Raw genomic sequence first — 12,500 nt, 5'->3', positions numbered from 1 at the left:
TATGAAAAATTCTTTAAACGTTTAAACTACCTTACTCGGGAATATTATGACCGGGATAATTTTTGCGGGTTTTTGGAAAGTCCGCCATATTTTTCCAGGTCATTAATTTTCCCAGTCATAAATTAACCCGCTATAATATTACCGAGTAATGTATATAGAACTATTAATTTTTGATGTCAAAATTGTTTTCAGATTCTGTAGAAACCCCTCCCCTGGTGATGATAATCGTCCCTGGTGCTTCACCACCTACTTCTGGAAGAGATGGTCCTACTGTGATGTTTCTAAGTGTGAGTTCTCGAGCACCAGTTACTATACCAGAACTCACAACCCAAAGGGCGGATAGAATTTGGGACTTTTGATGGATTAAGTTGCAATGTTGTTGAAAAGGCAGAAACTATTTGTAAATTTGTTTGTTTTGATTATATTTTTTAGGGAAAGCTTTTGTCACTGTCAGATACTATTGTATACTTGATGATTTTAAATTCTGATTTATAAAGTTTGCGAAAAAAAAAGTTATTTCGATTAATTATTTGAATGGTAAGTATAATACGCTACATTGGACGCTTGTACAATTTAGTTTAGATAAAAGAATCTTACAAATTTGGCATACTTGACCAAACAATACCTCTATAACCTAACTTGAGAGCCTTAGGAGACACTTCCTCCATCTTGATACAGTAGTACTGACTTGTCTCATACTCGCTCTTTGTGTACCACATGCCTGGGAAGAACAAACGTGAAGAGAACGTCTCTCGACGGTATCCACTGTTTCATCCAGTGGCGTAACGAAGGGCCCCACCGCCATCTTAAGGGGGCGCCAATTTTAGGGAGTGGCGCCAACAAGGGGAGAGGGCGCCACTGGGGGGGGGGGGGGGGGGGGGGGACAATGTGGAACAATTTAACTACGGTACTAGAAAAAACGTTACGCCAATACTTACATCATTGACTAATTTGAACAATTTGTATATCAGAACACAATTCTAACGAAAACGAGATATTACCATCGTAGCTAAGGGTCACGTAGGCTCTCCCATAGTTGTACTGGGGATCACTGTAAGCAGCCCAGTTGTAGTAGTCCATAGGGTTACCAGTAAACCAGTATGCAAACCCTGTGAAGACGAAACTAGAGTTAAAACCTTGAGTTAAAAAGTAGTGAACTACACTACGCCCACTAAAATAACCTTGAAATTGCGATAGAAATTACTTTTATAGTATTACTTAAATAGTATTTATACACTATAAGCTCGAACTTTTGAGGCCAGCCTTTTGCGGCTGTGGTCATTTAACTTTTTATAACAGTTTTTGGTCAAGGGAAAAAGAAACTAAAACTTGATTGCTACCATGAAGGACTCTTGCCATTAGACTAAATGATTTATTGATAGACTTTATTCTGAGTGAATGAATCTGGATTAAACCTTGACTGAATCCCATGCCTGCGAAGAAAAAAGAATTAAACCTACCATTAGACTGTTCAGCATTGAGCCAGGTCTCTATTAACCTACCATTAGACTGTTCAGCATTGAGCCAGGTCTCTATTAACCTACCATTAGACTGTTCAGCATTGAGCCAGGTCTCTATTAAAGTATTAACCTACCATTAGACTGTTCAGCATTGAGCCAGGTCTCTATTAACCTACCATTAGACTGTTCAGCATTGAGCCAGGTCTCTATTAACCTACCATTAGACTGTTCAGCATTGAGCCATATCTCTATTAACCTACCATTAGACTGTCCAGCATTGAGCCAGGTCTCTATTAACCTACCATTAGACTGTTCAGCATTGAGCCAGGTCTCTATTAACCTACCATTAGACTGTTCAGCATTGAGCCAGGTCTCTATTAACCTACCATTAGACTGTTCAGCATTGAGCCAGGTCTCTATTAACCTACCATTAGACTGTTCAGCATTGAGCCAGGTCTCTATTAACCTACCATTAGACTGTTCAGCATTGAGCCAGGTCTCTACTAACCTACCATTAGACTGTCCAGCATTGAGCCAGGTCTCTATTAACCTACCATTAGACTGTTCAGCATTGAGCCAGGTCTCTATTAAAGTATTAACCTACCATTAGACTGTTCAGCATTGAGCCAGGTCTCTATTAAAGTATTAACCTACCATTAGACTGTTCAGCATTGAGCCAGGTCTCTATTAACCTACCATTAGACTGTCCAGCATTGAGCCAGGTCTTTATTAACCTACCATTAGACTGTTCAGCATTGAGCCAGGTCTCTATCTGGTGCTGTCTCAGATAATTTTGCAGGTAAGTGTTCAGCACCTCGTTCAGATCAGTTGGAAGTGTCATGCTCATTCCTCTGAAAATGTAGAATTAATGTTGAGTGATCTGTAATGAACTTATCTATTAACTCATTAACCAACTTGTATTACAAAATATTGCACGAGCTAATTGTTAGATTCATTGTTAGCTTCAGAACAGAGTCTCTGAATAGAATTATTAAATATCCACCTTCACATAAAATATTTGGAAATTACTTGTAAACTAAAAATGCTGATTATTGCTTACTGGCAGTCATAGTACGCGTCTATCCAAGTGGACTTCTTCTCTGCCATGTATAAAGTTATCTTATACTGCTTCTCCAGGTTTTCTAAAAACATTAATATTATTACAACAAGAAGAGAAGATTCCGACTCAGAAAATAGGTTGTTTGGACAATAGTTTATGTCGGATCCTACCGTACGATTTTCTTGAAACTTTCCATAAACTCATAAAGTATGGTGGTTATAGGAACAAATAATCTGTGTAAGTTTGAGCGATTTTCTATCTGCCAAATTTGAGATATCACTTCAAACACAAGAAAATAGTGCTGTCACTATTTTGACAGATGTTGCTGTCGGACAGATGTCGTGTTACCGAAGAGAAGTATTAAAAATGGGCTGGGGCAGTTTTAGTTTAAACTAGCTTTGAAGCTACAATGCTGAATTCTTGAATTACCTGGCACGCTTGCCAGCACTGTGATTACCTGGGGTAACTGGCAACTTGCCAGCACTGTGATTACCTGGGGTAACTGTCGTCTTCACCGTTTTATCTGTCTTCTCTGGAACAACCTCTATTTTCTCTGAAACTGCTTCTACTTGCTCAGTTACGTTTAAGGTGATGTCAGTTTTCTCAGTGACAGCTAATTTTTCAGTGGCATCAGTTTTCTTTGTTACTTTTTTTACTGCATCTTAACAATTATTTGCATATTATAAATTATGAATTACAGTATTGTTTAAATAAAAATAACCAATAGCATATAAATATAAATATAAAGTTCAGGAATATGAAAGTTGAAGGGAATAATGTAATACCTGTGATAGGAAGAGTTTCTGTCATGGTTATAGTTTCTGTCATGGTTATAGTTTCTGTTAAAGTTGGAGGTAAGGTAACTCCAGATATAATCTCATATTCCTCTACTATTCTGTTCTCTAAATCGGCCATTTGTGGGGTTTCAGTGGACAGCTCGTTGGACTGAGTGTATGCAAACCTGTGGAGACAAAGTGGTCAACAATCATGTGGAGACAAAGTGGTCAACAATCATGTGGAGACAAAGTGGTCAACAATCATGTGGAGACAAAGTGGTCAACAATCATGTGGAGACAAAGTGGTCAACAATCATGTGGAGACAAAGTGGTCAACAATAATCATGTGGAGACAAAGAGGTCAACAATCATGCTGGATCATGCAAAATTATAAATGGAAAGAAACTTGTTTTCAGAACTATTTCTAACTCATACTGTTAAAGTGTTAACTACTGTTTAAGCCTCAAAATAGCTCATCATTATCATCCCAAAACAGTGATAATCAACAGTTTTCAAAGCCCCTAGCTCAACACTACTAAGATTTCTACCCACCATATTTTATTATCTTCAGGGGACATCTCTTTTCCACAGTGCCTGTCGTAAGTAAGACACGTGAAGGAAGAGGACTGCACGCCATCGCACGTGCAGGAAGAACAGGTGAAGTCAAACTTATCCCAGTACTCGCAGAATATCTCCTCTGAAATACAAAGTGTAAATTGATGAACGATATGGAGGTAAAAACAATTTTCTTTTTTTTTGTGATTGGGTGATCGTTTATTAGCTAAATATTATGCGTTCTTATTATTATTCCTTAAATAAATTCGTCGTAATATCACCTCGTTGAACAGACCAGCTGGTAGTGAAATATCTAAATGTTAATCTAATCTCGCTCAGTAACACTTATTACAGTGTTACTGACACTGTTACTAACACTTCTTACAGTTTTACTGACACTATTACTAACACTTCTTACAGTTTAACTGACACTTCTTATAATGTTACTGACACTGTTACTAACACTTCTTACAGTGTTACTGACACTGTTACTAACACTTCTTACAGTGTTACTGACACTGTTACTAACACTTCTAACAGTGTTACTGACACTGTTACTAACACTTCTTACAGTGTTACTGACACTGTTACTAACACTTCTTACAGTGTTACTGACACTGTTACTAACACTTCTTACAGTGTTACTGACACTGTTACTAACACTTCTTACAGTGTTACTGACACTGTTACTAACACTTCTTACAGTGTTACTGACACTGTTACTAACACTTCTAACAGTGTTACTGACACTGTTACTAACACTTCGTACATTGTTACTGACACTGTTTCTAACACTTCTTACAGTGTTACTGACACTGTTACTAACACTTCTTACAGTGTTACTGACACTGTTACTAACACTTCTAACAGTGTTACTGACACTGTTACTAACACTTCTTACAGTGTTACTGACACTGTTACTAACACTTCTTACAGTGTTACTGACACTGTTACTAACACTTCTTACAGTGTTACTGACACTGTTACTAACACTTCTTACAGTGTTACTGACACTGTTACTAACACTTCTTACAGTGTTACTGACACTGTTACTAACACTTCTTACAGTGTTACTGACACTGTTACTAACACTTCTAACAGTGTTACTGACACTGTTACTAACACTTCGTACATTGTTACTGACACTGTTTCTAACACTTCTTACAGTGTTACTGACACTGTTACTAACACTTCTTACAGTGTTACTGACACTGTTACTAACACTTCTTACAGTGTTACTGACACTGTTACTAACACTTCTTACAGTGTTACTGACACTGTTACTAACACTTCTTACAGTGTTACTGACACTGTTACTAACACTTCTTACAGTGTTACTGACACTGTTACTAACACTTCTTACCCTGCTGACACTCGGTGGTAGGACTACAATTAATCTTGTTCCTTCCCCGGCACGTGCAGACATTGCAGCCCTCTCTAAACTGCTCTCCCAGGTCGTAAACACGTGCTTTTACCACGCACAATGCTTCCCCTGGAGGGAGTCATGGGTTTATGTTTTAGTATACCTTTATTTTCAAGCTAACATATTATGTTCCTAAAATAATGTTAATTATAAAAAGAGGAGGGGTCTTATTAATACGTCGGAACAAGGAATTACTCTGCAGTGCACGCCACGACTAGGAGAGTACGGAGTACCCCTTTACAAGTAAAAACAAATGAACCTTCAATCTCATTATTGTCCTCTAACATGGCTCCTCTGTAGAGAAGGCACTGTTCCGTAGTTAGTTCCCTGGTCGGGTCTATACTCTCTGTGATCAGCTCCCCTTCTTCTTTTACACACCAGCACGTCTGTTGTCCTGGTAACAAGAGATTATAGTGACCGGGTAATATGGGTCTGTTGTCCATGGTAACAAGAGATTATAGTGACCGGGTAATATGGGTCTGTTGTCCTGGTAACAAGATATTATATGTAGTATAGTAGTAGTGTCCAGGTAGAGGAAGTGGGTTATATGTGACAGTAGAGTCCGGACCCCGTGACAGTAATGATTTGGGTCGAGATGAAAGTTTGACAAAAGATGATATCGATGACACACAATATAATGCATTATCGAACATATGAAACTCTGGACAGTAAAGATGTGGTGCGGGAATAGTTGAACGCTTTTAGTCCTTTGGCAACCCACAAATTTGTAAGTTAAATCTCAGTTTTTGATGATATTCACTGGAAACGATCCGTTTTGCTTCACAAACTTAAGGCTATGTGGTGCAGCACTAACTGGCATCATGAAAATGAGTGCACTAGCTTAACGTTGACGCCTTCACTTAAAATGAAATTATTGAAATGTTTGTACTAAGGGTGAAAGTACAAAGGAAAACTTTGCCGGCTCAATTTTATCATCCCATCATGAAAAGTAGTCGAGATTCAATTTGATCTTTGATTGATTGATATCGGTGAATATCAGTTTTCAGAAATGTTTCAGCAGCCGATGATTTGATCGCTAACTAAAAGTTTGTCTGTTTTTAACCCCCCCCCCCCCCCCCCCCCTCTTTCTGTTTTTACCCCCACCCCTCTTTCTGTTTTTACCCCCCCTCTTTCTGTTTTTACCCCCCCCCCCCCTATTTCTGTTTTTACCCCCCCTCCCTCTTTCTGTTTTTTACCCCCCCCCCCCCTTTCTGTTTTTTTCAATGAACTTTATTATCTATAGATTTCTTGATAGGAGTAAAGATTAATAAGTCTGCATATATATAAGCCCCCTCCCGGATTGTAGTACATACCCCTTAACGGGTGGTTTTAAATATAGTTGTACAAATTATCCACATGATTGCCTTGCTCGTACGTGGCGTACGTTACTACGTTACTACCTACTTAGGAAGTTCGATTCAATTAGAAGATCAACTTTACTCAATGTTCGTATATATACTGATATATACTGATACAGACCATGACTTTTTTACTCAACTACTAAAGTTACTAAGTCCGCTACAAACTAAGCACAACCAGAAAGGAAAGTACCATGTTCCGAGTCCTGCTGTTCACCCTCACTTGTTTGGAACTCACCTCTGCACAGGTGCTTCTCCCAGAGTGCTACGCTAACAGGAGGGTTTATTATCTTTATGATACCTTCTATGATGGTTGCGAAACTTGCACGTGTAGGGCAGATGGTGAGTTTAGTAAGTTAGTAGGTTCTATTGAACTGCTACAATTAGCCTTGTGTCATTTTGTTTTCACCATAAACGTTTAGCTGCCGTTAATTAATTAGTTAATTAATTAGCTGCCGTTAATTAAAGGTAGTGTTTAACATGCTCTTATATCTATGCAGATGAATCTGCAGGATCACTTTCATTGCACAACAATATATATATATCTATACTATAATTTAAACTTGACGAAATTTCCCCGGCAACGGGGACATAGAAGAAAAAACACCGAAAATCGACCTCAAAATGACCCTCTGGTGATGCCAAACCCAGCTCGCAAATGGAGTTGAAACCTCGCCATTTTTAGCAGGGTTGTAGAAAAAGGATAGGAATAGGCTATAGCATTCTTAGAATTTTGATTTAGGCTTTAGATTTTTTATAATTAACGTCGGAAGTGAGGTTAAATAATCGTTAGAATAATGGCGTTATTTTAGCAAAGGTTTACTGCGCTGTTGCGTAGCAACGATAAAAATGCACGTGCGCGAGCAAGAACATCTTAACTACGCGCGTTGTTATGCTGTATGCTACGTCATAACTTCAAAACTAGCTCACATTTACGCTCACGCTATGACTTATATTCATAACTTTGGTTGTGATTGGTATTTTTTGATGCGGTAAAAAGTATCGTTTTGGGAATCCTAATACTAACAACGCTGTCGCCATTGTTAAATAAATTCCATTATGTCTACTGTATAACAGAGCTGTATGATGAAGAGAAATTAAAACATAACTGATTTTTAAAATTTCCTCGAACAAAGCTTTCGACTAGCGGGTTTCTAGTATATATATATATTTTGTTGCTGTACTCCTACACATTAAAAGTCGGTGTTGATTGTATATATTGTTGTGCAGCCACAACTGTCAGTAAAACAACGCCTTGACTTCAAATATCGGTAAAATATACCTTCATCCTCAATTAATGTATTTAATTGTAGTTGTGAAAGTAGTTTATACAATGTAAAACACACATTGTAATTAACAGGTCATATAGAGTGCACTGAAAACACCAAATGCTGTCTCTACGTCAAGAAGGGTGAAACAACCCCAGCCTTCCTCGGATATAACTTCCATAACGGGTGTGAGCGTTGCAGCTGCACGGAGAACGACGAAGGGGAAGTTACCCATGATTGTGGAGATGGAACCGAGATGAATTCCTGTAGGAACAGGTGTTCTTACGTTAACAAGGACAATATTGCTGGGTTCGCAAAGAAGGAGGAATATGTGACAGCGTTTTTTGACGACGAGGAAGGAGGTTGCAATAAGTTTTGTGAATGCAAGAAGAAGGAGGGTAAAGGGGTGGAACTTGTTTGCAGTGAGCGCTGTATTCTGTTTTAGTGAGGGGTGGATGGTGGAACTTGTTTGCAGTGAGCTCTGTATTCTGTTTTAGTGAGGTGTGGAACTTGTTTGCAGTGAGCGCTGTATTCTGTTTTAACATGTTAGCTAGTGTGCTGTAGTTCATTGCTGTGACATTATTGTAAAAACATGAGTCTTATTTAGTTATAGCTATCGAGGAAGTTTAATGACCGCCGAGTAAAATATAAAATATAAGCAATAATACGGAGCATATAGCTCATTTAATCAAATACACGCGGCACACTCGACTCGCAAAGCAATGATATTTCGAATCATTTCGAAGGCCTTAAAACATTCATATTTTTATCCGTCCATCAATTTAGCAATCCAAATGATCACCAATTTAAAGATAATAATTACTACGATGTAACCATGGTTACAATATATAACCATGGTTACATGGTGTATACATGTGCACATACCACATTGCAGAGCAGTAAAGCTCCCGTCCTGACTGCAGGTAGGAATATACACGATCATCAGACCACTGTACTGCTTTCTTATCTGAGCTGCCTTTACTGCCATAAAACACAGCCCTTCTTCAGCTGAGGATCCTGGGATAAGGATTATTGTTTTTCCATCCACCTTTTTCCAAAAAAGTAATGATGGTTAGAAGTGGTAGGTTTGCTTACATGTAAAGTTATCAATAATGATCGTGAATCCAGTAACAAAGTTTATTAATAATTTAATTAAAACAGGATAATTTGAGAAACAAAGTGATATCACAAAGTTGTCAACCTTCAACAAAGTTTCATTTAAACACTAACTAACCGTACTCATCTGAAGCTTCATAGGTCATCATATCCTTGGTGGGTAATGTAGTTTGAACAGTTTCATACACAATAGTAGTGGGAGCTGAGGATGGTGATTAATTAGAACATTCATAACTTTTATAAAGGAGCAATGTAAACATACACTATAGTGGTGGGAGCTGAGGATGGTGAATAATTAGAACATTCATAACTTTTATAAAGGAGCAATGTAAACATACACTATAGTGGTGGGAGCTGAGGATGGTGATTAATTAGAACATTCATAACTTTTATAAAGGAGCAATGTAAACATACACTATAGTGGTGGGAGCTGAGGATTAATTAGAACATTCATAACTTTTATAAAGAGCCCCCTCCCGGGTTGCAACATTGCCATGTTACGCAAATAATTGCCGCGCTAACGAAATATTTGCCATCTTAGCAAAATATGCGCCGTGTTATGATGTATTTGCCAGGCTGCGCGTGATGATGCAAATATTTCATAAGGAGGCGAATTTTACGTTAGGAAAATGCGCATTCTTAGCAAAATATTTGCCAAACGGTCTGACGCGCGCTGCACGCTCCTTTTTAGTTTGTTTACGCGAGAATGAAATCTTCGCATTCTTAGCAAAATATTCGCCTCCTTATAATTTATTTGCGCGAGAGTTAAATCTACGCTTTCTTAGCAAAATATTCGCCACCTTATAATTTATTTGCGCGAGAGTTAAATCTACGCTTTCTTAGCAAAATATTCGCCACCTTATAATTTATTTGCAGGAGAGTTAAATCTACGCTTTCTTAGCATAATATTTGCCGCCTTATAATTTATTTGCGGGAGAGTTAAATCTAGCTACGCTTTCTTAGAAAAATCTTTGCCACCTTATATTTTACATAACTTCATTTGTGATAGGAATTAGGATCATATGCTGCTTACGACTCTGCAGTGGATCACATACTGTATACGTGGATTGAACTGACCCGAAGGAATTATGATCAGTGGATCGAAATACATAACGTGACCGACGAATCGCGTCCACAAGATCACTTCGAAATAAGTAACGTGAACCGGCCTGACGAATCACTTGATGAGTTTATGATCCAAAAGAAGGATAGGATCTGACCTGAACTTGGAAATAAGATAGGATATTGTGTCGCACTGAATATAATAGAGTTCGCTACCTGGATTGTAGTGCGACACATACTGTAGTCAGTGTAGTGCGAAAGATTACCTTTATAGTGTTAGCAGTTAAAAATCTAAACTTCATCCCGTTTCAAATATCAAACCACAGTACGAATTATTGCACTAATGCCGGTTATAATGAGGTCTAAAACACACGCTCAAAGTTAAAGTGTGTTTATATTTACCAATTAAACTTTAGTTGATGTTAACTTGTTAATTATAACTGTGTACGAGTACGACTACCTACCTAACAGTAACCGCTTCGATTTGTTTAACAAAACATCATTTTCCGAACTAGAGTGCGGTACCTATGACTTAGACTTTACTCCGCTAGAAACAACAAAATTTAAACAATTGGACAGTAGCGAATCTACCTAGCGAACTTTAGTGTTAGAACTTAGCGGTGACCGACAACTAGGAACCTCTTATTCCGGCCTCCCACAGCTAGGTATCACATCACATGGCCCAATCAGTGACGTATCATTTGTGATTTCCCCATTTAGAATACAAAGATTAGTACATTTTAGCTGATGATTAATATTATATTTTTACCTATAGTTTACCTAGATCCATATTATTCACATGACAGTTTAGTAAGTAGTTGTGTATTATAAAGGATTTTAAGAAGTGTTTGAGCTCTCGGCATGTGTTCACATAACGGACGTGAGCCAGGTCCAAAAGGGGCTGGTTCTCGTATCCAAGGATGTGAGCCGAGCATGCACTGAAGCGGAAAGCTGCTAAACAGCCCAAGGTTTCAGAACCTATAAACAAATCCTTATTCCTCAAAATTTATGTTTTATAGTTAATACGAGCAACAAGCAACGCCAACATGTAGGTATATTGTATTGATCCTTCGGTTCTACAGCTCTTGACCTAGGGCTGAAACCGTAAGATCGAGGCAATCCTCACCTCAACTGATCGAACTTGATCGGAGAGCAGAGTACGACAAAACACAGCAGGTAAGCAATTCATTTTTGTGACTGTTCCTCACCTGTACAACGTTGCACGAGAAATCGATTTAAATTGGTTTTACAGCCCTAATCATGAGTCATGACCTACGGAGTTGAACTTAAGCTGAGACCGAAAGATCGAGGCAATCCTCACCTTCAATGATCGAACAGGTACTACTAACATCGATCACGTGATATGACCGTAAGTTGACCCGAACTAAAGTCAACTACCTTCTGAACACGCACTGAAGTCCACCAGGGAAATATATTGAAAAATCTATTTTGTCAAACTCGAAGAAAACTTCTTGTGAATTACCTAAGTTATGTTTGTAAACAGTAAAATAACTAATTCGTCAATCATGGATATGCTGATGATCCAGTTTCTCTCTAAACTTAAAACTTCGTGATATTTCAATCGATTTCACTCGAATTCTTTAAAAAAATATTTGCCTAATAACGGTCTGACGCGCGTTGCACGCTCCTTTTTAGTTTGTTTACACGAGAATGAAATCTTCGCATTGTTAGCAAAATATTCGCCTCCTTATAATTTATTTGCGCAAGAGTTAAATCTACGCTTTCTTAGCAAAATATTCGCCTCCTTATGATTTATTCGCGCGAGGATTGAATATGCGCGTTTTTAAGTTCTTACTTCTTAGCAAAATATTTATTTGAACGAAAACTCAAAATTTACCGAGAAATCGACCTTTTTATTAACTCATTTTGATGACTGTTTCTGATCAGAAATTGCACGAAAAATCGATTTAACTAGGTTTCAGAACATATAAACAATTCCTTATCCCTCAAAATTGATATTTTATAGTTAATACGAGCAACAAGCAATATATTTTGATCCTATGGTTCTACTCATGATATGACCTAGGGAGTTAAGCTGAAACCGAAAGATCGAGGCAATCGAACAAGTAGGTACTAACACAATTTTCAGATAGAAATGTTCGTTGCAATATTATGTTTATTGCAGCTATGCAACTTGAGCGTAAAGAGCAAAGTACAAAAAAAACACAGCAGGCAAGCAACTCATTTTGGTGACTATTCCTCATGTTACTGCTAACGTTGCACGAGATATCGATTATAGTTGGTTTTATAGCCCAATAACGCTTTTACGCTTTCTTATTCCTGAAAATTATTATGTTACTCAAACAAACAACCTCGCTCTAGTCCTAATGCTCTCTGGTCCTGACTTTCTCTCTCTGATCCTTACTCTCTCTCTGATCCTGACTCTCTCTCTGGACCTGCC

At 38.1% G+C, this 12,500-nt stretch overlaps 2 protein-coding genes across 3 annotated transcripts in view; one reads left to right on the top strand and one right to left on the bottom strand.

Annotated features, from left to right (window-relative positions):
* The window catches only part of LOC134821807 (major surface-labeled trophozoite antigen 417-like), a 6,904-nt gene extending 6,232 nt beyond the window's left edge, over positions 1 to 672 (top strand). The window contains exon 5 of the mRNA XM_063832589.1: positions 193 to 672. Within this exon, the coding sequence (XP_063688659.1) occupies positions 193 to 343 (151 nt within the window). The 3' untranslated portion in view covers positions 344 to 672. The remainder of the gene's footprint in view (positions 1 to 192) is intronic.
* LOC134821806 (uncharacterized) overlaps positions 1 to 12,500 on the bottom strand; it is a 37,579-nt gene that overhangs the window by 10,983 nt on the left and 14,096 nt on the right. The window contains exons 8-18 of one of the 2 annotated variants that reach the window (XM_063832588.1): positions 9,135 to 9,218; positions 8,786 to 8,917; positions 5,534 to 5,668; positions 5,215 to 5,343; positions 3,849 to 3,993; positions 3,306 to 3,481; positions 3,014 to 3,079; positions 2,521 to 2,602; positions 2,199 to 2,311; positions 1,002 to 1,109; positions 626 to 721 (exon numbers count right to left, since the gene is read on the bottom strand). In XM_063832588.1, the coding sequence (XP_063688658.1) occupies positions 626 to 721; positions 1,002 to 1,109; positions 2,199 to 2,311; positions 2,521 to 2,602; positions 3,014 to 3,079; positions 3,306 to 3,481; positions 3,849 to 3,993; positions 5,215 to 5,343; positions 5,534 to 5,668; positions 8,786 to 8,917; positions 9,135 to 9,218 (1,266 nt within the window). Of the gene's footprint in view, positions 1 to 625; positions 722 to 1,001; positions 1,110 to 2,198; positions 2,312 to 2,520; positions 2,603 to 3,013; positions 3,182 to 3,305; positions 3,482 to 3,848; positions 3,994 to 5,214; positions 5,344 to 5,533; positions 5,669 to 8,785; positions 8,918 to 9,134; positions 9,219 to 12,500 lie in introns of both variants that reach the window. The other variant, XM_063832586.1, reaches the window with a different exon arrangement.

Source organism: Bolinopsis microptera, chromosome 10 (genome assembly GCF_026151205.1).
Source record: "Bolinopsis microptera isolate Bmic1 chromosome 10, MBARI_Bmic_1.0, whole genome shotgun sequence".
Taxonomy (NCBI): Eukaryota; Metazoa; Ctenophora; class Tentaculata; order Lobata; family Bolinopsidae; genus Bolinopsis; species Bolinopsis microptera.
The sequence above is the reverse complement of the archived record's forward strand: the minus strand, read 5'-3'. Positions and strand labels throughout refer to the sequence as shown.